Below are 25,865 nucleotides of genomic sequence, written 5' to 3'. Positions count from 1 at the left end.
ATAAAATGCCAGCGATAGAACCAAGTCTGCCATGTGCAAGGCAAGCACCCTACCTGCTGTACTATCACTCTAGCCCCAACATTGACTAATTCTTTTACAAAATAGCTCACAACTCTACAGTTTACCTGCAGCTATTAGCCCAGACTCAGACTAGTATTTTCTACAGGAATCAGATTGGCTCAAGGGCACTTGCCCTAACCGGAAAGTCTGGTTTCTCCTGACTCCCTCATAATGAGGGAGGAAATTTCTCAGAAAAGACAGGGTAATGAGGATATCCCAAAGCAGCAATCATGTTTTTGGTCAAAATATTTCTGCTTCTCATTTTTCTCATCTGCCACTTCACCAAATTCAGAACCTACTGCAAACTGCTTTTCAAGGCCACTCTCTGCCATCAAACTGTCTTTACTCTTTATTCATTCCCATCTAATGACCTCCATTCCTTTCCCTTCATTAAACTTCAAATTCTTCTTAACACTACAAAACACAAAACTCATATGATTGTTCTATCCCAGAATTTGAAAATGCATTAAAGGGTACTTTAATGGCCAATATTAAACAAGTTACAATATTTTTTATGTGTTTAGTTTTGTATTGTTGATGGTTTTTTTGTTTTTATTTAACCACACTCAGTGGTGGATCTCCTGTTTCTGCACTTAAAAAATCACTCCTGGCAGGCTCAGGGGACCACATGGGATGCCAGGTATCAAACCCAGATCAGCCTCATGCAAAGCAAAAGCTCTACCCACTATACTATCACTCAAGCCCCCTATTAAAGTGTTTTTTATATTTTTGTTACTTTATATCCTGACTACTATTTATCTACAAGCATAAAATATGACCATATCTATCTTGCAGTGTCCATTATTACCGTCTTCAAGTATCTGAATTTTTTCATTTCATCTTGTAACCAATATTACATAACGATTATTAATGGGTAATATTGAATAACCTTAAACAAGATACCTTTCAACGCAAAGGATTGCAAACAACCTGATAGAAATTTAAAACTCTTTAGGTTTTCCAACAGACCAAAATTATAGCTTACTTCCTTATTTAGTAAAACTCCGTCTCTCTAAAGTTAAACAGACCTTAAACTTTTGTTCAGTTACAATGTCATCTGAATATATATATGTACTTACTAGGAAAACACATACCAATCCCTGACTAATTATGAATAGAGCCATCTGTTTTTACCTCTGCATGGCACTACAGCTCCCCACCAATAAATAGTGTAAAAATCATCATGACCATACTTTACACATTTGCAAATCCTGGCACCTTGTTCAATGTGCTATACATAGTAAGTTACAGAGTAAATGCTCACATGGCTTATATTCAACATCAGATATGTGCACTTTTACATGTGTTCACCAAAATGGGTAAATAGGGACCGGAGAGATAGCATGGAGTTAAGGCGTTTGCCTTGCATGCAATCCCGGCATCCTATATCTCCCAAGCCTGCCAAGAGTGATTTCTGAGTGTAGAGCCAGGAGTAACCCCTGATCATTGCTGGGTGTGACCCAAAAAACAAAAAAAAAAAGGGAGGGGGTAAATAGATCAGCAAATTGGCTATATCATAAACTGATCTTCTCAATCTTCTCTGAAGTACATTTAAATTACAAGGGATCTTAGTAAAAAGCTGATTCTGTAGATCTGAGGAGTGGGAGGACACATTTCTTAAGATCTCAGATTACCTAGGTGCTAATAAATGGAAGATAGTATTTCAATTAATAATGAAACCCCCATTTTTTTACTCTCTTTTTAGTTCCACAGACAAAGTATGCAAATATAATTAAAAGATGCTATTTGCGGTTTCCTCTTTGATTCTGGAGACCAGACAGGTATGGGGCTTGGGGAGACCCCATACCAGAACCTTTCTCCCTAGCCTGGGGAGTGCTGGAAGGCTTGGCAGGCCCCCAGCCGTCCTTGTCTTTTTCCCCTGACTCCAGGCCTTCCCTGGGTGCCAGCCCAGATGGCCAGAAGTGGGTTCAGGTGGACTCTTAGTGGTCCTCAGGTTCCCCCCTCCCTCCGTACTCCAGGGGGGAGGTACATGGGGAGGAGGGCAGGCAGACATCTGGCTTCCGGTTTCCTCTTTGATTCTGGAGACCAGCTCTTGCCAGGTATAGGGTTTGGGGAAGCCCCATACCAGAGCTTTTCTCCCTAGCCTGGGAAGTGCTGGGAGGCATGGCAGGCCCCTGGGTGCCAGCTCAGATGGCCAGAAGTGGGTTCAGGTGGACTCTTAGTGGTCCTCAGGTTCCCCCTTCCCTCCGTACTCCAGGGGGGAGGTGCATGGGGAGGAGGGCGGGCAGACATCTGGCTTCCGGTTTCCTCTTTGATTCTGGAGACCAGCTCTTGCCAGGTATAGGGTTTTTCTCCCCTGGACTTCAGTCTTTCCCTGGGCACCAGTCTAGGTGGATTCTATAGGGGTCAACAGGCTTTCCCCCTATCTCTCCCTACACTAATGGGAATGTACTCTGGGAGGAGGGCAGGCTGTTCTAGCACTGGTTTATATTGGGACAGTCAGTGGAAATTTTTTCTCTTTGTTTTCATATTGATATTATTGTGTGCATATATTCTATATATCCATAATATCCATCTTGTATTGGGACCTTGATACTGCCTTACAAAGCTCATTTCTAATATTTTACTGCCTCAGTCCCAACCCTTACTTCCCCCCATTCTCCCATGTAGGTGCAGCTAATGACATGAAGCTCACCACATAGCATGATAAGTGCAGTTAGAGAAATAACTACACTGAAAACTATCATAACAATGTGAATGAATGAGGGAAAAAGAAAGCCTGTCTCGAGTACAGGTGTGGGTGGGGTGGGGAGTAGGTAGATCTGGGAAATTGGTGGTGGGAATCCTGCACTGGTGAAGGGGGGTTTTCTTTACATGACTGTAATCATACAAGTACAATTATATTTGTAATCACGGTGTTTAAATAAAGATAATTTAAAAAAAAAAAGATGCTCTTTGCCGAAATTGTGTTCAAGTATTATCAAAGTTATTCATCTGTATAATCAGATCAAGTTTTTAATGAATACCTACTCCAGGTAGGGGCTACAACCACTGGTAAGTTATTCTTACTTACAGGATTTTATATAATGATAAAACTCCAAGTATTATCAGTGATAGTCAAATAAAAGAATAATAGAAACTGACATCCCATTAGAAAATGGGAAAGAGGGTGTTTAGGCAATAGTTTTCATAGGGGTTGGTGGTTTGGGGATTTTTAGGGGGGGGGAATTTAGGTCTTTTGTACGGGGGACATAGATAGTGGTGGGTGTCAAACCCTTGGCTCTGCACTCAGGAATCACTTCTGACAGGCACAAGGGGCCATATGAGCTAGGGATCGAATGATAGTTAGCTGCATGTAAGGCAAGGGCCTTATCCATTGTACTATCACTCTGACCCCTTCTTGTTTGTCATCTCCAAGACCACACCATTTTGCTCTGCCAAAATGAAATAGTCCTCCCTCACAATCAAGAGGTCTGCAGATCTCTAGGTAACTCTTGTTTGCTGGACTTCATTTTGGTTTATTTGTATGTTTTGGGGTGGGGTTTTGGGGGAGTTTGGTTTGGTCTGGTTTGGTTTAGGGGTTATACATGGTGGTGCTCAGGTCTAACTCCTCGCTTTTCACTCAGGGATCACTCCGGGCAGGCTTGGGGAACCATATAGGGTGTCAGAGATTGAACATGGGTCAGCCATATGCAAGACAAATACCCTATCTGCTGTATTATCATTCTGGCCCCAGACTGGTTGGACTTTATTAACTAACACTGCACCAAACCTTTCAATCTGACACTGTAGTAAGTGTGATGGAAAAGCTAGATCACAAAGCATATAAGTTAAACTACTTGAAAATCAGGAAGAAAGGCCTGAGAGATGGCTCAAAGGTTAGAGTCTAATCCTTGGCATTGTCTATACCCCAGGGTCTCCTGAACACTGCCAGGAGTAATCCCCAAGCAACACAATGTAAGTAGTCCCTGTGCATCACTATAAAATAAAGAAACAATCAGAAGAAAAATTAGTCAATTCCTTTCTCTTTCCACTATGTAAGCCCTCCTCATAACCTCTGCTCAAAATTAGTTTCCCTATAGCCTTTAGACAATGAACGTGTCTGCCAGGGGCACAAAAGTTTAAGACAGAAATATAAAGGACTCACAAGAAATTTCTTCTTTACAAAGATAGGTTGAATGCTTGGTTCAGCCACATGGTTACCATATATCTACTATAAGATTCTAAAGAAATTTAAATCGCAATGACAATTTGAAAAATCACAGAAAGTTATGGTTTCCTTAATAACTTATGATTTGTTTATAAATAAAAAAAACTTGTTTAAGTCATTATAGTGTTCTTTTGCCTGAGGCATAACCAACCACATGTACAATTCATGAATTGAACTTATTTCAGCTGCATACTGTAGCATATTGGTAATAGGAAAGGGGTACATTGAGCAGTAATCAGAACCCAAATAACAAATCTGGGGTTGGGAATGGAGACTTTCTAGAATGTTAATTTAATTTAAATTAAAATTTGAAGGAAAAAGTAAAAAAAAAATTTAATATCAATAATTATTCTAAATAGTTATTTTAACACTAAAGCAAATATGGAATAGTGTACCTAAATTTTACTAATTCTAAAGAAAAATAGTAAACTAGGGTCCAGAATGATAGCACAGCAGGTAAGGCATTTGCCTTGCACATAGCCAAACTGGGTTCTATCCCTGGCATTTCAAGCCTGCCAGGAGTGATCCCTCAGTGCAGAAACAGGAGTAACACCTAAGCACCACCACCATGTGTAGCTGTAAATCTGGGGAGGGGAAAGAAGGGAAGAGGAGGGAAAAGGGGGAGAGAGATGGGAAGAGGTGGGGAGAAATGGGGAGATGAGGGGAAGGGAGAGGAGAAAAAGAGAGAAGAAGAAAAATACTAAACTAAAAAACTCCTTATCTTCATTTTAAAGATATGTTAGAAAGATGTGTTGCTAACTGAAGGTAAATAATTTTTAGATAATATCTTGGGGTAACAAATGACTTCTCATTAAAACATTTCATTCTTTTTTTTTTTTTTTAATTTTTTTATTTTAATTATGACAACAAAGATGCAAAGAAAGAGGACAGGGTAAAGTTACAGTGGAAGCCCAATCACCCATAAACAGGATTCTCAGTAGTCCCATCAATGATATCCCAGCCTTATACTTTCAGCCAAAGAACATTAAGAAAAACAAAACTGAACCCATGTACCATACAATTACTTTGTCCCTCAAATCCCCCGTAGTAGTACATATTATTTCTTAGCAGCACACCATATAATCTAAAGATATTAGACTTATGTAACTCTTTAAACATTGAGGGCAAAGTACATTTATCTAGATCCATGCACATGCTTACTAGTTTAAATTAACCTCAAAAGTTTTAGTGGGTTGTTTTTCTTAAGGATTGGAGTCAAGGGACCATAGTAAAAAACGATATTAAAGTGGCATTTGTTTGCATAGGCCCACCAAAACATAAGGGACATGGAAAGACAAATTATGGTCTAAATAGATGGAGACCCTACCCCTGAAGTTTCCTGGCACAGGACTGACTCTAGGCTCCAGGCAAACTAGTTTGTCCAATTCAAGTCATCGTCTGTAGTGGCAATACACCTCCATTCCTCACATAGTCTCTGTTGTTGGTATCATGCTTCTGTATTAAAGATCCTGGAGTCTACATGTCTCATATAGCAGTCAGGATGGTGCAGAGCATTCTCTCGTTTCATCTCACACTTAAGGGGCAATAGAGAGAACCATGTCCTGTAGAGCAGGTCATTGTTGTTGTCACGTCTTATCGCAGGTCATTGTTGTTGTCACGTCTTCTCAGTGTAAACGGAGGTGTCTTTTTAGGAGGTCTATGTCAGACCCTTGGTAGTGTCTTTCCTGGTAGAGGACTGCTTCCAACTGTTGCTATAAAAGACCTTGGATGTTTCGTAGATAGCGTGCCTGGTTCCAGTGTGAATGGAGAACGCCCATTCATCTGAGGCCTGTGCCAGGTCATTATATCAATGTTCAGGGTGTAAGGTACATTGTAATGAGATTTATTAGATAATAACTAATCTGTATGTATAGTGTTTTCCCATTTTAATGTGTCTATGCAAACAAGGATCAATGCCATGAAGCGTTATTGGTGCATTTGGAGGCAATAGGAACAAGACCAGCAATTTCCATGACATAGTTCAATCATAGGCATCAAACTGAGGGACAGTTCCACCAACAATCCTTACTATACAGCTTACAAAGAAAAGACAAGATGAAAAGTGGATAGAAAAATGATGGTAGAAGAATATATAGAGAGTTACAGCAGTTAAAGAAAATAATCATAAAATATTCAAAATATATATGTGTTCAATATGTGTTCGATTTATGTCCTTCTAAATAGTTCTGAGATTTGTAAGATCTACTGTATGTCTTTGGACAGAGATTAAAACTGTTTGTTACTGAAGGTAAGAAGGGTAAATCAGGGGTACTGGTGGTTGGGAGGAGCTAGCCCCGCGAGGTTTCAAAATGTAGACTGGTATGAAATTGCCAGTGACAGCCTGAGTATAGCTGAGCAGTTATCTGCCACCCCCCAGATCAAACGCCACCCCCTAAGCCAACCCTGGAGCAGGTCCGGCGCAGGTCCGGGCCCCCCCTACCCTAGGCCAGGCCAAAAGGCCGCTGGCACATGCGGAGGTCTGCCAGCTGCCCGCCCGTGCTGCTAAAAATCCTGCTCCAGGAAGGGAGAGAGAGACCCTCCCAAGCCTGAAGGACAGGGATTTAAGCCCAACCTAGGCCGGTCCCTAGACCCAGCCTGGGAGTGGGGAAAAACCCAGGGTGCCCCATCAGCTCCTCCCAGAAACCCACCTGGAGATCCGGAGGAAAGGGGGAGAGGGGGGCCGGGTGACCCAGGTCCGGGCCCCCCCTACCCTAGGCCAGGCCAAGAGGCCGCTGGCACATGCGGAGGTCTGCCAGCTGCCCGCCCGTGCTGCTAAAAATCCTGCTCCAGGAAGGGAGAGAGAGACCCTCCCAAGCCTGAAGGACAGGGATTTAAGCCCAACCTAGGCCGGTAGAACATTTCATTCTTAAGTAGATCCTTTTGATTTACTCATATTGGAATAATATAATCATCATGCAAGAACAAGTTTATTTCACTGTAATTAAGAGACAAAATTTTGAATTGTCTAAGTATAAAAAAGTTAAAAACAAAGTTCAATAAGAAACAAATTGCTATAATCAGCTGGCCTACATGCTGCAGTCATTCTTCCATTCACCTTCTTCAAAAACTATAAATATTTAGTCAATTTCAGAACCACTTTCTCATTTTAGAATCTATCCTCTCTAGAAAACTTAAAATGATTATATGGGGCCTGAGAGATAGCATAGTGGTAGGGTGTTTGCTTTGCACACAACCAACCCAGGATGGATGGTAGTTCGAATCTCGGCATCCCATATGGTCCCGAGAGCCTTCCAGGAGCGATTATGAGCAGAGAACTAGGAATATCCCCTGAGCGCTGCCGGATGTGACCCAAAAACCATAAATAAATAAATAAATAAATAAATAAATAAATAAATAAATAAATAAATAAATAAATAAATAAATGAAAGATTATATATGGGATCTTCCATTAAAATTATAATCCCAACCTACAGGCATCTCTACTCAAAAGGAAAACATAGAGAAGGCAATTTGAGAAGAGGAGTTGGAGAATGAAGTTTTGTTCTTCTATTTTAAATTTCTTTAAAAAAAATATAATACATTTATTTTGGGGGATGATTTTGAGCCATACCAAGTGGTAATTACAAAACATTCCAAGCTCAGTCAGTGCTCAGGGATGATGCTTCAGACCAAACCCAATCCAGTAATCAATCTTTCAACTATTTCTTCAACCCCAATTTTGTTTTCTAATTGGGATGTGGGTTAGTGTTTGGGCCACAAGCAGCTATGTTCAGAGCTTTCTCCTGGCTCTGCAATCAGGGATGTGTCCTGAGCTTGGGGTAGCCCAATGCAGTGAAGCGACTGATCCTTGATTGGTCTGTCCAAGGCAAATGCCTGGCCCTCCCTCTATTAAGACAGAGATCCAGGTACTTACAAGGCATTGCATGGTATATGCTTGGCCAATATTGTCCACTGTCTCTCTTTAACCATACACGAACTGTCCTGCAATAGAAGAAAAAGTGTGTGTTAAATCATAGTAGTTTTGTTTTTTGGGTTTTTTGTTTTTGGGGTTTTTTTTTTTGGTTTTTGGGTCACACCGGCTGTGCTCAGGGGTTACTCCTGGCAGCACTAGGGACCATATGGAATGCCGGGATTTGAACCAACCACCTTAGGTCCTAGGTCGGCTGCTTGCAAGGCAAACACCACTGTGCTATCTCTCCGGCCCCAAATCATAGTATTTTTTAAGTCAAGGGGAAATAAATGTATTTGTGTTTATATATAATGAAGTTAAACTACATATATATATATATATATATATATATATATATATATATATATATATACTATGTATATGCTCATTTACATCACATCTCTGAAAATTCATTTTCTTATATTTAAGGCTTGTGTAATTTTAGACTTAAAACTATAATATTTTTTAAGATTTTTAAAAAAAATTTTGTTTTAAAATTTAAAAAAAAATTTAAGACTCCTTAAAAATTCCCAGGTATGGGGCCGGAGAGGTGGGCTGGTTGCCTTGCATGCAGAAGGACGGTGGTTCGAATCCTGGCATCCCATATGGTCCCCTGACCCTGCCAGGAGTAACCCCTGAGTGCTGCTGGGTGTGACCCAAAAACCAAACTAACAAACAAACAAAAAAATCTCCAGGTAAACATTATCCAAATTTGTAATAGTGCTAGTGTTTGAAAGTGATTGTTTTGTTGATCTTTTTGTTTGTTTTCTGTTTGGGGTCACACCTGGCAGTGCTCAGGGGTTCCTTCTGGCTCTGCACTCAGTAATTATTCCTGGCAAACTCAGGGGGCCATAAAGGATGCCAGAGATCAAACATGGGTGGATCATGTATAAGGCAAAAAATGCCCTATCCACTGTACTGCCACTCAGGCCCATTTTATTGATCTTTTGCCTTTCTAAGCTTATGACCGTGTCTTTGCCTGAAAAGCTATCAGATTTTATTCGTGAAGGAAATGTATGAATGAAATAAGAAAAATGCAGTGTCTAGCATAAACAGAAAGACTGCACAGTTAGTACATAATCTTAAAAGGCCAAGCCACTATATGTAAAGAGGTAATTCTAAGTAAGAGATTTGGACTTTTTTGAACCAGAGGACAGTCATGGTTACCTTGCAACAAAGGCTATGAATGAAGCAACAGACCAACAGATAGAGACAGAGTAGACAAAAGAGCTCAAGTAAGAGGTAAAGAGAATACCAATTAGCAAGCACTAATAGATTCTGACCAATCAGAAAGACCCTTTATGAGCTACTTTGGTCAAGACATCAGTGCCAACCAGGCATATGAACACATCAAGGAAGTATAGGGAGATTGCCTCAGAGACGAAAGGAAGTACTATCTATCAAATCAAGGAAAACAGGAAGCTTCCTGCATTCACAGATCATTCCAAGCCCTTAAATCATCAACAGAAAAAAAAAAAAATGGACCAAGAGTGAGCATTTGGGAGTGAGGTGTGGGGGAAGGAACACTCCTGGTGAAACTCAAGAGATCAGATACATGCCAGTGATAGCACCTAGAGCTCCAGTATACAAAGCATGTGCTCCAACCTTTGTGCTCTCTCTCCATACCTGAGGAGTCTTTTTTCCTTCTCAGAGAGGTGAACATTTCCCAGAGACTATCCAAATCACTGTACTAGCCTCAACTTTAAACTGCAAGTTTCTTTCTCTCCAACTAATCGGTGGGTCACTCAGGAATGAAATGGAATAGCAACAATGAGACTAGACTAGTTATAAATATAACAGAAAAATCATTTTCCCTCTCATCACAAGACTCACTACAGGAAGATGATATGACACCACTATATAGATCTGTAAAATTTCATCCCTGGAAGTCAAACATCCTACTAACTTGTGAGATGGAAAGTTCTAACAGTAAATGATTTTCTATATTCCCTATTCATACACATATCAGCCTCACTTATAAATGTTCTTTTTATAACATATGACAAAACAACATTTTAATATAGAAATTCTTCTTTTCCGTAAGAATCCAAGAGTGACAGAGAGAAAATGGCTTGAGCAGGAAGTACAAGGATTTAAGTCTCTGTCCCTGTAACAAATCAGCTAGTGAGCTAACCAACAGCTAATATGAAACTAGTTTCACTCACAGTATTAAGGGAAGACTTGATGAAGAATGAATAAATATTTAGTGGACTCAGGTTTGCCTGAAGCTACCTAACTGCCACCCATGCCATAATCAAGAGCAAGAAGTGGACCATGAAACTAAAGTGGATTACGGGCACCAGGGAAAAATCTTATCCTCCAAAACTTAGGTATAAACATTTTGATATTTCTTATAATTCACTAAAGGAAGTTCATTATTGCATCAATCCCCTAGAACTAAAACCTCCCAGAAAAGTCAAAAGAAAGTAAAGTGAAAGGCTAGGCGATAACTCAGCAGCTAACGCACCTACTATGCAAGCATGAGACTGCAGGGGTTTGATACCCAGCACTGCTATGCACTCCAAGTGTGATCCTGGCATGTGAGTCACTGAGCGGTGCTTGGAGGCCACATAATAAATAGCATTCCCATATATCATTGAAATGATGTGTTATATCTATTATATCTGTACCTAACATAATATGCAGCCATGTAAGATCTGCTGGTTGCAAAGAGAAGGCCTTGCTTAGTCTATCATTTATTTCCTTTGTGGTGTTGATCACATCTTTTATTTGATCTACCTCTACTTGTAAATGTGGTTACTACTGAATCTCTCACTACAAAATAAGCTTAGTGAGGATAAAATACATTCTTCTCTTCTCACTGCTATCTACCAAAGTCTGGGGGAGTACATGGCCCCCTGAAAAACATATGTAAATATTCGTTGGATGAATGAAGTAACTGTTAATGGAATGTGGAAGAGATTGCCAGTTGCTGACATGCAATTCATTCTCCTTTTCTTTCCAATCAGCAGTTGTACAGAGTTGATAAAAAATGGTGAGAGCACCAAAAAAGCCAACAAATGAAAGATTTAAGCTACACAAGATGTCTGGCAGAGTATATTCACTTATGGATATCACAATAAGCAAATAAAAAATCAGCCAGGCTTTTGAAAGGACTGTTTTGCCAACAAAATCTAAAATGCAGCCTCCAACAATTCCATTAAGTAGTTAAGTTAGATCTGATTACTGATTTCTTATTACAGTGGGGGTAACAACGAGGCACAGCAAAAACTCAGGGCACAAAGAGTCACCCTCTAAACTCAGTTTAACTTCAGAGGGGTGCTCTTAATTACTGCTCTATGTACAACTGCTTCCCAAAAGTAGAAGGGAGAGGAGGAAGACAGTGTTTCCGTTTCAGATGACTAAATTCAAAATAACTAAAGAGGGCAGAAAGATGGTCCAGAAGTTATGAGCATGCAGTCAGTCTGAGAAGATCCCCAGCACTGCATGGCTCTGTGCCTTGTGAGGTACAGCCCTGAAGACTGCATGCCTTCCCAGCACAACAGAATGGTCTAGGCCTAGGCATCACATGGTCAAAGTAACATCATGTCCTTGGGCTCTCATATTGAACCACCAAGCTGGTTAATAGAAGAACCCTCCCAAAATTTTTTAATTAAAAAATTAAATTAAAAATAAAATAACTGTGGACCTAACTGAATAATAAATACATTGGGTATAGTGTCTTTTGAGGGTTAGATATAAAGATCACACCAAAGCTATATATACTTTATATTTACCTAGATTAGTAAACTACTATAATGTTAGCTGAATCAAGTAATCACTGCTCAGGGGAAAAAAAAATAAAGGGCCATGAGTAGGGCATTTGTCTTACATAAAATGATCCAGGTCAATCCCCAGCACTGCATATGGTCCCCCAAGCCTGCCATGAGTGACTCCTGAGCTGGGATCTACTCCTAAGCACCAATATGTGTCACTCAAAAAAAAAAAAAAAAGGCACACACCAGCTTTCCTTTCAGCTGAAACTGCCATCTTCCAATAAATTACAAAAATGACCAAAATACATTGACATGCACATAGTTATTTCCTGATCAGTATTCACCACTCTTTGTGGTGAGCTTCAAATCATGAGCCAGTCCTTCTGGCCCTCCCAGCCCTTAACTCTATTGCCTTATTACAGTAATGTCTTTAATTTTTCTTAAAACCCATAGATGAGTGAGTCTATTCTGTGTCTATCTCTCTCCCTCTGACTTATTTCACTGAGCATAATAGATTACATGTACATCCATGTATAGGGAAATTTCATGACTTTATCTTTCCTGATGACTGCATAATACTCTATTGTGTATATGTACCACAGTTTCTTTGGCCATTCATCTGTTGAGGGGCATCTTGATTGTTTCCAGAGTCTGGCTATTGTAAATAGCACTGCAATGAATATAGGTATGAGGAAGGAATTTTTGTATTGTATTTTTGTGTTCCTAGGGTATATCACTAGGAGTGGAATCGCTGGATCAAATGGGAACTCAAATTCCAATTTTTTGAGGAATCTCCATATTGTTTTCCATAAAGACTGGACTAGGCAGCATTCCCACCAGCAGTGAATAAGAATTCCTTACTCGGGCCCGGAGAGATAGCACAGCGGTGTTTGCCTTGCAAGCAGCTGATCCAGGACCAAAGGTGGTTGGTTCGAATCCCGGTGTCCCATATGGTCCCCCCCGTGCCTGCCAGGAGCTATTTCTGAGCAGAGAGCCAGGAGTAACCTCTGAGCAAAACCGGGTGTGGCCCAAAAACCAAAAAAAAAAAAAAAAAAAAAAAAGAATTCCTTACTCTCCACATCCCTGACAGCACTAATTGTTCTTGTTCTTTGTAATATGTAGCAGTCTCTGTGGGTATGCCCCCCAAAAAACTAAATTAAGCAACAAGATAAAACTGTATTTAAGCATTGTACTCACTTGTCTCTCAACTGAATAAAGAGAATCCTAACTAAAAAAAAAAAAAAAAAAAAAAAGACCAGCATAAAGGGAAAGACGAAGTGCATCTACTGTATGTGCTCTAGAACTTTTAGAGAACATAGAGTTGTTTCTTGACCACATACATGTTGATCTACAAGGCAGGTGGAATCATAGATAAAGGGAATGGACAACGGTGATGGCAAAGGACCATATGGTACCTTGAGCCCTCCAGGAGTGATTCCTGAGTGCAGAGCCAAGAATAAACCCTGAATATCACCAGTGGCGGGCCAAAAACAAACAAAACAAACACTTTGCAACAACTCCACAAACCAAAAATCATCCTTTAGAGTTAAAAATATAAGGCCCTAGGGGCCAAAGAGATAGCAGGTAGGGCATTTGACTTGCATGCAGGACAGTGGTTCGAATCCTGACATCCCATATGGTCCCCCGAGCCTGCCAGGAATGATTTCTGAGCGTAGCGCCAAAAGTGACCCCTGAGCGCTGCCGGATGTGAACCTCCCACCCAAAAAAAACAAAAACAAAAACAAAAAAACAAAACAAAACAAAAAAAACACTAAGGTCCTAAAAAGAATCTAAGGCCCTGGGGCCAGAGAATTAGTCCAGTGGTAGGGTGTTTGCCTTGTATACAGCAGATTCAGGACTGATGGTGGTTCAAATACTGGCATTCTATATAGTCCCCCGAGCCTTTCAGGAGCGATTTCTGAGTGCAGAGCCAGGAGTAACCCCTGAGCACCACCAGGTGTGACCCAAAACACAAAAACCAAAAGAAAAAAAAAAAACTAAGGCCCAGAGATCTTAAGTGATGTACACAGGATGTGGTTATTCAAGATTTTAGACTCTCTTCATATAAATGTCCTTCCTTCTTTACATATATTAAGGAGAAATAATAAATTTTACAGTACAGAAACCAAAATATATTCAAAAAGTAGTTTGAACATGGGCCGGAGAAATAGCACAGCGGTAGGGTGTTTGCCTTACAAGCAGCCAACCCAGGACCAACAGTGGTCCGAATCCAGGCATCCCATACAGTCTCCCAAGCCTGCCAGGAGTGATTTCTGAGCGCTGCTGGGTGTGACCCAAAAGCCAAATAAATAAATAAATAAATGTAGTTTGATCTGAGTATATTAAATATTATTTGATAAAATAAATATTATCCCCAGCATTCCATATGGTCCCCCGAGCCTGCCAGGAGCGATTTCTGAGCACAGAGTCAGGAGTAACCCCTGAGCACTGCCAGGCGTGACCAAAAGACCGAAAGACATACATATATGTATGTATATGTATATATGTGTATATATATTATCAGTTTGAAAAGAAAACATGGCACTACATCCTGGAAGTCAAAAGTATAATTTGGAGACCAGTGAGACAGGATAGGCACTAAGGCATTTGCCTTGCACATAACTGATCCTGGTTTGATTGTTGCCATCACATTGGCCCCCTGAGTACTGCCAGAAGTGAACCCTGAGCTTAGAGCCAAGAATAAATCCCAAGCTCCAGGGTGAGCTCCTAAACAAAAAAAAAAAATCAAAAATATACTTTGAATAAGCATAAATTTCATAAATAAATGTAAATTTGAGAATGAGGGTGATAGCTAAATAACTGTTGCATATGCCTTGCACACAGGAGATCCAAGTCCAATCCCTAGACCACATATTTCTCCAAATACCAAACCAGAAATAGTCCCTAAATACTGAGTGTGGCCCAAAAACAATAAATAAATAAATAAATAAATATGAATTTACTAAATATTATAATTTATTTGTTTTTCTACAAACTCTATTTTTAAAACAATACAAAATGCCTTTAGCAGTTCAATAAAACCCTTTCCCTTGGAGAAAAAAAAGAAACATCTTAAAAGCCAAAGTTGGGGTCGGAGTAATAGCACAAGAGGTAGGGTGTTGGGGGAGGTCAAACCCCTTGTTGATGGTCTCCAAGTCAAAGAATGATTCCCAAAAAGATAAATTGAATCCCATTCTTCTGTCCCCCCTTTTTGGGGGAGACTTTGATAATAATATCCGACGTGAATAATCAACGAATGCAAAAGATTAGGGGGCCAAAGGTTCAGCAAGGAAAGTCTTTTGTCAGTTGCAGCCAGCTCCAAAAAGCAAACCGAACCAGCAGTCAGTTCTGGCAAAAGAGCTCCCTATGCCTCCCCAACAAGCTTTTTATTTCATTCCTTAATCACCCCCACCTGGAAAATCCAGGTGGGATGACAGGCAAAAACAATATTACAACAATTATTCAACAATTCCCCCTTTTTTGTAAGCAAACAATAATAGTATACAATACAATACAATAATAATATACAATACAATACAACACTACATAATTACAAATACAAAACTTTAATGAAATATTAAATACTATAAAATTAAAAACATTAATTTCAATTAATTAAAAACATTTAGTTACACTAATCATAAATTAAATATACTTTAAAAGATTTTAGTCATAAAAAAATACAAATATATAAGTTAAATTTTTTTTACTAGGTTCAAAGTTACTCTCAAAAAATAAGGAGTATAGAACTCCTAAAAGTCCAATCAAAGACATTTGATGAATCAGGAAAGACGAGTTGTAACTTGATATAGAACACAGCACTGGAACAGTTAATGATGTATTCCTCAGTTCGATATCAGGAGGCTTGCAATTGTGATGAGATTCCTACAAATAAAACGTTAAGAACTAGGAAGAAAAGGGGAATTATGAGAAATAATAAATTAAGGCATAAAGTGTCAGGAAAAGAAAACTATAAACAAAAATTAGAAAACTGATAAATATGCAAATACATACTATACAAAATTATGGGAATAACACTCATTTATAATCACCAAAAATATCTATTAGACAGGAATCAAAATAAAGCCAAAGAAAAATTTGAATTAAATCAAAAAAAGAAAAAAAGAAAAAACACTTTGAAAATATAATAATGAAAAAACTGTTTAAATGAATATTTCAAAATAACAAAAAATTATAGTAACAAAAAAAATTTTAAATCAAAGTCAAGTGAATCTAGATGATCAAGAATTTCATATACACCATAACCATAACATTCTATAATGCAAATATGAAACAATAAATATATTATAATCAGTCATCAATAATGAGCACTGTGAACAGAGTCTACTCAAAATTATGATTATATCAAAACTATAATTATACCTTCCTCTCAAAATCTATGTTGAGAGCAATAAAACACTGATGTTACAATGAAAAGTCAAAAGTTGCCAAATGAACATATATCAATACACAATCATAAAGCAACATTAAAATGATTAAGAATCTTTCTTTCATATAGGTCTTAAGTAACATCAATATATTGCAAAATCTTCTAATTAATAGTGACCTAAAACAATACTGAAATTAAGGCATAAATACATCATACAAACAACCACAATGGGGATTCATCGTATTCATTCCTATTAAGCAATCATACCTAAAAAATGACCAGTAAAACATCAATGATAATCAACAAATAAAGGAAATGATCATTAAGTATTCATAGTAGATCTCTGAGAAATATAAAACAAAATATATGCTGCTGTAGATTTTACCGATGCAATAGGGATTTTCTTGATCTTCTTATCATCAAAATTGATCCAATACTGTTCTGTGGCAATTTTACAATATGAAGTACAATGTCCATAATGAACTTGACCAAAATGATTTGATACTGATGATAAATTATATTTTTCAATCTTGTTATTATCTTCTTGAGTGAATTCTGCTAAATTAAGGTCTTCCAAAGGAAAATCCACATAAGTGTATAATTTTTTAATCTGTTTTCCATCAAAAGCAAAACGTTTCAAATGAATTATCAATACGGGAGGTATTTTCCATAAATATGTTTTCTTTGAAAAATCTCTTTTAGTATTGCAATTATTACAGTGAATTCTATTGTTATCTCTAAAATCTTCTTCTTTAAAAAATTCAACAAGGCATTCCTGTAAAGTACATTTATCTGCAGATTTGACAGCCAGGGACAACTGAACAAATGTTTCATAAACCTCAGACTTTTGGTAACATGTAAGACACTGTAGTATAGATTTAAACTGTCCTTGAAAGGTATCATAGATAATAGATTTGCAAACTCTAAATTGTTCATATTTATCATTGTCTATGAAGTGTACAGTTTTATCTGTTATTGAATTTTTAAGCAAATCTTGATGTAGTCCTTCTATAAGAAACATTAATAATTCGTGAGGATCCTGTTGGTTGTGTCCAGCAAATTGGTCATTGAGTAAACTTACTGTTGCTTTGAAACTTTCAGGATTGAAATACTTATGGCATCCATTTCCCATGATTTTGATAAGATGACCAAATTCATCTGCTAATTTACCTTTATGTCCCTTTGGATTTTCTCTGTTAATATCTTTTTTATAATAATCTTGATAAAAATACTGAGTCAAGTCTGTAATATTATACAAGCATTGCAATATTGAATTCATGTAACATGAGTTACCCAAATTTTGTAATCCAGTGAAAACAGGTTTCCGTTTTTCTGTTTGTAGTCCAGACTGTAAGGATTTTTCACTTTTGTCAGATTCACTGAGAATATGAGGTATGAAAGTTGATCCTTCACTTACTTTCCCAGTCACCTCAGCAGCACCACAACTGTCAATATCTTGAGCACTCTGTACTTGATGTGGGGAGGAGTCTATAGTCCCAGCAACCTGACCTTGATCATCAGTGCCAGTCCGATTTCTAACGAGACGCAAGGGGACCCAAAATTTCTTAGGAGGGTTGTCATTTGTAGAAACATAAGCATAACCCCTCCCTCTCAAGAGGAGATAACCAGCAATCCATTTTTTATCCTCTTTTATCCAAATTGGAATATTTGTTGTTTCTTGTCTCTGATTATCTTCTTTAAAATGCTTTTCCCCTGCTGTATAGCTCTCTCCCTGAGGTAAATTTAAATAATTTAGTGTAATGAGAGTCAAAGATAACAGCTCCATTGGCATCAAACCTCTTTTTCTATTCTTTTGCAATTGAGTTTTCAGAGTTCTATGGGCTCTTTCCACAATTGCCTGTCCTTGACAATTGTGGGGAATTCCTTTAAGATGTTTTATCTGCCATTCATTACAAAAAAATTCAAAAGTTTTACTTATATAAGAGGGTCCATTATCAGTCTTAATAGAATACGGAATACCCATAACAGAAAAACATTGTAAAAGAAAACTGCAAACTGCCTTAGATTTTTGAGAAGACATAGGAATTGCCCAAATAAATCGAGAATATGTATCCACTACCACATGAAGGTATGGTTTTTTGGGAAATAAGTCTGTTTGAGTTACATCCATTTGCCACAATTCGTTAGACTGCAAGCCTCTTGGATTTGCTCCTGCTATATGAGTCTTTTGTGCTAGCGGGGCACATATGTTACATCTTTTTATAATTTCTCTCGCTTGCCTCCATGGAATTTGATAATTTACATGTAAACGACGAGCATTTGTGTGTAAGGCTGAATGTTCCTCTACAGGTGATTTAAATATAGGCATTGCCAACAAATCAGCAGTTTTATTTCCTTGAGCCATTGGCCCTGGAAGGCCTGAATGAGCTCTAATATGTGTGATGAAAATAGGTTCAGTTCTTTTTTGAATAATGTGTTGTAACTTTTTTAATAAATTCTGTATAATAGGACTATGAGAATTGAGGGAGGCAGTGGCTATCACCGGGCATAAATTTACAACATATAAAGAATCAGAAACGACATTCATGGCTTCAGATACATTTTCTAATAGATAAATTAACGTTGCTAATTCAACTTTCTGTGCAGACTTATATTTGGTTTCTATTGTTATGTTTATATTTTCTCCGGTTATTCCACCCCGTCCCCCACTTGATCCATCTACATAAAAAACTTTTGCATTGGGAATAGGAGAATCCCTCACAATTGAAGAGATAACAAACTGAGTCTTTTTCAAAAAGTCCCAGGTCTTTCCTTTTGGATAATGAGAAGAAATCTCTCCTGTAAAATCTGAGAGAGCCCTTTGTAGAGATTCATTAAGAGGCAATATTGACTCAATTTCCTTTTTTGGTATTGGCAATACTATTATATCTGGATCAAAACCTAACAAAGATATTGATCTGAGTCTTGCTTTGATAATCAATTCTGAGATTAGTTGCAGGTAAGATATCACAGACTGAGGCTGTTTGTTATGTAAATACACCCATTCCAAAGGACCAGCCTGTTGCATTAAAGCCGCAGTAGGTGTTTCTTTTGTAGGGAAAATTAATAAAAATACCTTCTCTCCAGGGATAAATCTTAAGAGAAATGATTTTTGCAGTCTGTTCAAAAAAATGTCCAATTCATTTTTAGCAGCTTGTGTTAAATTTCTGGGACTATCTAATGCAGGATTACCTTCCAAAGTTTTAAACAGATTAAACAGCTCTGCATTTGAGATTCCTAGTGCTGGGCGGAGCCAATTTACATCACCCAAAAGTTTCTGAAAGTCATTAAGCGTTTTAAGGTTCTCTTTTTTTATGGAAATTTTTTGTGGACGTATTGATGTTCTGTCCAAAATAAAGCCCAAGTATTGATATGGTGGCATGGTCTGTATTTTTTCTAAAGCTATTTTCAGTCCTGCCATTTGCAAACAATTGATCACATAAGCATATAATTTCTGTAAATCTGTTTCATTATTCATTGTAATTAAAATATCATCGGTGTAATGATAAATTATAGCTTGGGGAAATCTTTCACGAGCAGGGCTCAAAATTTTGTCCACAAAATATTGACACATAGTTGGTGAATTTAGCATGCCCTGAGGGAGAACAGTCCACTGAAAACGCCTGCAAGGGTGAGTATTATTAATAGAAGGAACTGAGAATGCAAAACGGTGTTTATCATCTGGGTGAATAGGAATATGATAGAAACAGTCTTTTAGGTCAATTATAATTAGTGGCCATTCCTTAGGGATTACTACAGGTGATGGTAAACCTGTCTGTAATTTTCCCATAGGTACCATAGATAAATTCACAGCTCTCAGATCCATTAACAATCTCCATTTACCAGATTTCTTTTTTATGGTAAATACAGGTGAATTCCATTGAGAAAACGAAGGCTCAATATGTCCTAATTTTAGCTGTTCTTCCACTAATTCTGTCAGCACCTTTAATTTATCAGTTTTAAGGGGCCACTGGCCTATCCAAATTGGTTCATCAGATTTCCATTTTATTTTTATTGGTGCTGGGGTTTTACTAGCAGTGGCCCCTACCAAAAATTTTGGGTTTTTAATTCAGAAGAAGGTTCAGGCTCACCTTGAGCTAATGGAATATGGAATTCTGCCTTCCATTGTTTATGCAAATCACGGCCCCACAGGGATGGTGAGAATGGGCCCACATGAGGTCTGATTATAGCCTTTTGATTTTCTGGGCCATAAAATACCATGGTTCTTGTGCTTAACAAGCAAGAACTCAGGCCTCCTATTCCTTTTAACGAATATGGAATTTCTTGCAGAGACCAATTTTTTGGCCATTCTTTATCAGAAATTACAGTGACCTGAGCACCTGTGTCTATCATGCCATTAAAGACTTGCCCTTCTATATTAAGTTTAATCATTGGATTTTCATCTTTACATTTAGTAATCAAAGCCACTAATGGGTTTTTGGCAGCCCCTGGATCTGTGCTTCCAAAACCTCCAGTTCTTATCTTATCTGAAGTCCCAAATTTAACATAAGGTATTATTACTATTTGGGCAATTGTCTCCCCTTTTTTGAAAGTCCAAGTAACAGGCACATTGATAACTACAATAATTTCTCCCTTTGAGTCTGAATCAATAACACCTGTGATTACTGATATACCTTTTACATTAAGGGAACTTCTGCCCAGAATCAAACCCATTGTATCTGGGGGTGGTGGTCCCACTATGCCTGTGTGTAGCATATAAGGGCATTCTCCTGGATAAATTGTAATGTCCACTGGGCAAGTTATATCAAGCCCAGCACTGCCCACAGTGGCATGTGTTAATTCACTGATTGAAATTAATCTTCTTGGGCTGGGCTGGGGAGAATTATGGTTTGATGACTTTGCCCCTGATTTGTAAGGGCCTGGGGATTGGCCCTGTAGCCGTTTCCCTGTTTTTTAATTGTAGATCCTGGAGGAACTGAATTTAACAAAAGATGGCAATTCCTTTTAATATGCCCTTGTTTTCCACAATGGTAACAGGAAAATTGTCTTCTAGGGTTTGTATTAAAAGTTCTTCCTATGTTATTACTATGGGGATTTCCAGATCTACAGTCTTTCGCCCAGTGGTAACCCTTATTACATTTTGGGCAGAGACCTGGTTTTCGGGCAAGTTTTTGTCCCCTTTGGTAAAGAGGTATATTTCCTTTAGTAATTGCAAAGGTTTGCACCTGATCTGAATTTACTAATGAATGGGGTATATCATAAACATTCCTACATGCATATAAAAATCCATTTAAATCAGCTTTTTCCTGCAATGGAGCCAATACCAATTTGCAAGCTGAATTAGCATTATGATAAGCCAAACATTTTTCTAGAAATTTCCTCACCTCATCATTTTTAACTTGTATTTTTAAAGCATCTTTGAGTTTAGCCACAAATTCTACATAAGGCTCTTGGGGACCTTGGATGATTCTTAAAAAGGTTCCCTCACCAGTACTGTTAGTATCAATTCTTTCCCATGCAGATAATGCAATGTCTTTAATTATTTTTGAGATTTCCTTTGGTAAAGCTGCTTGTGTCTGTATATCTGAATATTGATTTTCTCCCATTAATAATTCATATGAGAGATTAACCCCTGCCACTCGTTTTTTGGTTCCATCTGGACTATATAGTTTGGATTTCACACCCTCTGCATATAACATTTCCCATTCAGTTCGCTGTTTAGATGGCAGGCATATTTCAGCAAGTTTTTTAAAGTCATGCAGAGTCCAAATTGATTTTCGACACCACATGCTTAGCACCTCCTGACAATATGGAGAGGTAGCCCCATATTCTTTACATGCTTTCTTAAACCGTTCTACATCCTCCATTTCAAGAGGTTCATAATTTGAAACATATACTGTTTGAAATGGAGTTGAGGCTGGATTAGCAGAAGTACCTTGCACAGGACTCTGATTTCTGAGGTGTGGGATACTAGAATGTGGTTCATTGTCTGAGTTGGCATTAACATGTGAGTCCATACTGTGAACAGAATCAGGACTCTCTTGTGGACTTAGCACTGGAGGCTGATCATCAGTGTCAAGATCTTGATTTGGATTATGAGTATCTAAATTACGTGTCTGAGTTGATTTTTTACCGGCAATTTTTTTACTGCCAGTGTCAGATTTATCAGCCTCTATCTTAGTCTGAATTTTCGTAGGAAAAATATTTTTATTGTCCATACTAGTCATCACTTTACAATTTCCACATTGTCTATCTCCTAACCACCAGCCAATGACTATGCATATGGTAGTCATATTAGCCAACACAGAAATTCCACAAACTATGACTAATGGAGACCACTCAAGCAATGCAAATATTGGAGTAGAAATTTTTGATTGAATTGTAAGCAGCAACCATCCAACGACAATGATATTTACTAGTATCAAACCAAATGGTTTATATCCAAGCAGAGTAATGCACTTGAGTAATGCCAAACCGATGTATTTAATAACAGATGGCATAGTGAGCGTGAGTATCCATAATAACCAGCCAAGGATCTCCAGAGGTGATTTCCAATAAAACATGTCACTTACAGTTCCAGAGGGTCCAGATTCACCTGTTCCGGGCGCCAAATGTGGGGGGAGGTCAAACCCCTTGTTGATGGTCTCCAAGTCAAAGAATGATTCCCAAAAAGATAAATTGAATCCCATTCTTCTGTCCCCCCTTTTTGGGGGAGACTTTGATAATAATATCCGACGTGAATAATCAACGAATGCAAAAGATTAGGGGGCCAAAGGTTCAGCAAGGAAAGTCTTTTGTCAGTTGCAGCCAGCTCCAAAAAGCAAACCGAACCAGCAGTCAGTTCTGGCAAAAGAGCTCCCTATGCCTCCCCAACAAGCTTTTTATTTCATTCCTTAATCACCCCCACCTGGAAAATCCAGGTGGGATGACAGGCAAAAACAATATTACAACAATTATTCAACAGTAGGGTGCTTGCCTTGCATGCGTCTGACCTGGATTAGATTCTCGGCACCCTAGATGGTCCCCGAAGCCTGCCAAGATCAATTTCAGGAGTAATTCCTGAGAGCCGAAGGGTGTGGCCCAAAGTCAAATAAATCAATGAAAAGGCCACAGTTAAGAATCTGGGGGAAGCCAGCAGAGGTTAGTGTACTTGGCGAATAAAAGGCAGGCCATACTGACACTAGGAATACAGCTTGCATGCGCAATATCTCACACACACACACACACACACACACACACACACACACACACACACACACACACACACACACACACACACACCACCCATGAGTTCAAAACCTCCACACTTTCCCTACCTACCTGACCCTCCAGCCTCTTCTCCCCAAGCTCACAGCACTAGACAGGTACTGTGAGAATTGGGCCAGAAAAGAAAAAGCAAAATTCATCTCAAAACTACTCAAAGAAGCCCCAAACAACCAGCAACTGAACTCTTATGAAAACTGACACATCTCATTCTATTGGTCAGAGTTGGTCATACTTCAACAGATTAAAAAAACCTGTTTTTAAATGTTATTCTTTAAGCCTAAAATCTAACCAATGTTTCCTTTTTAAAGGTAAAAACAGATGTTAAACTAGAGTATCCTGAGCACCAATGAGTGTGCCCCACAGAAAAAAATTAAATAAGACACATCAGTAAACTGTCACACTGATCAGAAGGAGCCACATTTCATCATACTTAGCACGTGCCCTAGGGCAAAGACCCACATCAGATTGGGAAATGGTTCTCACCATTTGGGACAGATCAGAAGGATCAAATCCCTCCCTAGAGCCACCCCACTCCACACCTGGCCACCATCAGAAAGCTCTTTGGAGGCCCAGGGGGGGGGGGGGGGGCGTTTAGTGGCAAAGTATCAGCCCTGCAGGAGTAAAACCAGGAATTCAATCCCTGCCCAAGTGCCCAGGGTAGGGTTCCAGAGGCTTTGTTATCTGGGAGCCCCAGAGCCATAGTCACAGTGTGGGGTCTGTCTGTAAAGACTTGCAATTTAAGTTTGACATCCCTGGCAAGCATGTGTGAGCACTGCAGGGACCCCCAGTAAGCACTGCCACCAAAATATGGAAGAGCCTCTGGTGATCAAGCACCACACCACCACCACTTGATGTGACCCCCAACACCTCCTCAAAGCACCATAGCTAAGTGGTGACCTCAGGTCAATCGAAACAACAGCTACAAGGGGGAGTGGGAGAAGAGAGAGTTCTGATTACACCTGCCCAAAAAGGCAGAGAGAAGCAGGTCTGATTTTGAGAAATCTGTCCAGTATAAAATGATGAAAAGGATCTATTTAACTTAAGTTTTCCAACTCTACTATGGGCCCTCAAGAAATGAGAAATGGCATGACATTTCCACCCCTCCTCCTGCCCCACCAAACTCCCTCCAGAAAGCTAAATCTAGTGCCTGCCTAAGTGATAACTGAGTTAAGAGTTAACAATCGTAACTAAGTGTGACTTCCCCCCTGTAACCTGGACAACTGTGAAAAGTGTAATCGATATGAAGCAAACATTCAATCAGTCAGGGAAATCAGATACAACCTTTATGAGATCCCTCCATATTTTAGTTTTCTGTTTGGCTTCCTTGTTTGTTGCCAGCCTAATCTACTTAAGCTGACAGTCAAGTTTACTTAGAACTGTTGCAGAAATGACTCTGTATGTGTGTACAGGTATGTGCGCACATAAAATACCTCTTTAAAGTCTGCTAATGTTGATCACTGGAATCTTTTTCTATCTTGTCTTTTCCATCTAGGATTTTCCAAAACTATGAAAATCTACAGGTTAGAAATTCTGCCCCACACATCTCTTTATATACATACATATATACTACTAATTTACTGAACATCGAGTCAACAATGTTCACTAGCATGTGAAAAGCACTAACAAACACAACTTACAAGACAGTGCTTCAGGGACAAAGATTGCAAAGCATAATCATCTATGAGGTTAAGAATTGACACACAGAGAGGCCCATGTTACAGGAGCATGTGCAGGGATCTAACTCTAATGGTGGAACAGGTTTAGATGTCACAGAAGGTTCCAGAAATGAAATGTGTCCTCTGAAATGCAGACTGAGAAGGCATTTTCCAGAGGTGGGGGAGTAAAGCATGCTGGCCATAGAAAAATCAGGATAGAGCACTGGGAGAACAAGCAGAGCCAGAGAAAATAGGAATGAAGAGAAACAAGGCTGCCAAAGAGACAGGCATCAGTCACCTAGGACCATGGATGCCCAGGGGAGAGTCTGAATTCTCTCTAAGAACAGAGGGAGCCACTACAGGATAAGCTGTCACTAAATCACACTTTGGGGGGTTGTTGAGGGCAAAATTGAAAAAAGTCTGGTTACCCTGAACTAACCAGTGTGGAGGATGTGGGCAGTAAACCAAGTCAAGAAAAGCCTAAAAGTAAGACAATGGCTATCATTATCATTTAGGAAATAGAAACATTTGGGTCAGGACTGAATGAATGTCGGGTACTACATAATCTCAATAGTAAGTGAAGTTTACAGAGGCAAAACGGACTTCATTTTTGAGTCTACTGAGTTTAGGGGCTAGAACTACAGAAGGAAAAAAATGCCTACTTGTAGAGCATGGGGAGGACCTGAGTTGAAAATAAAGATGTGGGATTAATAGTATCTAAGAGAAGTTGTCATAG

General features: G+C 38.9%; 1 protein-coding gene across 1 annotated transcript in view; it reads right to left on the bottom strand.

The window, feature by feature from the left end:
* The window catches only part of WDFY2 (WD repeat and FYVE domain containing 2), a 236,699-nt gene that overhangs the window by 125,004 nt on the left and 85,830 nt on the right, over positions 1-25,865 (bottom strand). The window contains exon 2 of the mRNA XM_049778481.1: positions 8,106-8,173. Coding sequence (XP_049634438.1) covers positions 8,106-8,173 — 68 coding nt within the window. The remainder of the gene's footprint in view (positions 1-8,105; positions 8,174-25,865) is intronic.

The sequence above is a fragment of the Suncus etruscus genome, chromosome 8 (assembly GCF_024139225.1).
Source record: "Suncus etruscus isolate mSunEtr1 chromosome 8, mSunEtr1.pri.cur, whole genome shotgun sequence".
Lineage (NCBI taxonomy): Eukaryota > Metazoa > Chordata > Mammalia > Eulipotyphla > Soricidae > Suncus > Suncus etruscus.
The sequence above is the reverse complement of the archived record's forward strand: the minus strand, read 5'-3'. Positions and strand labels throughout refer to the sequence as shown.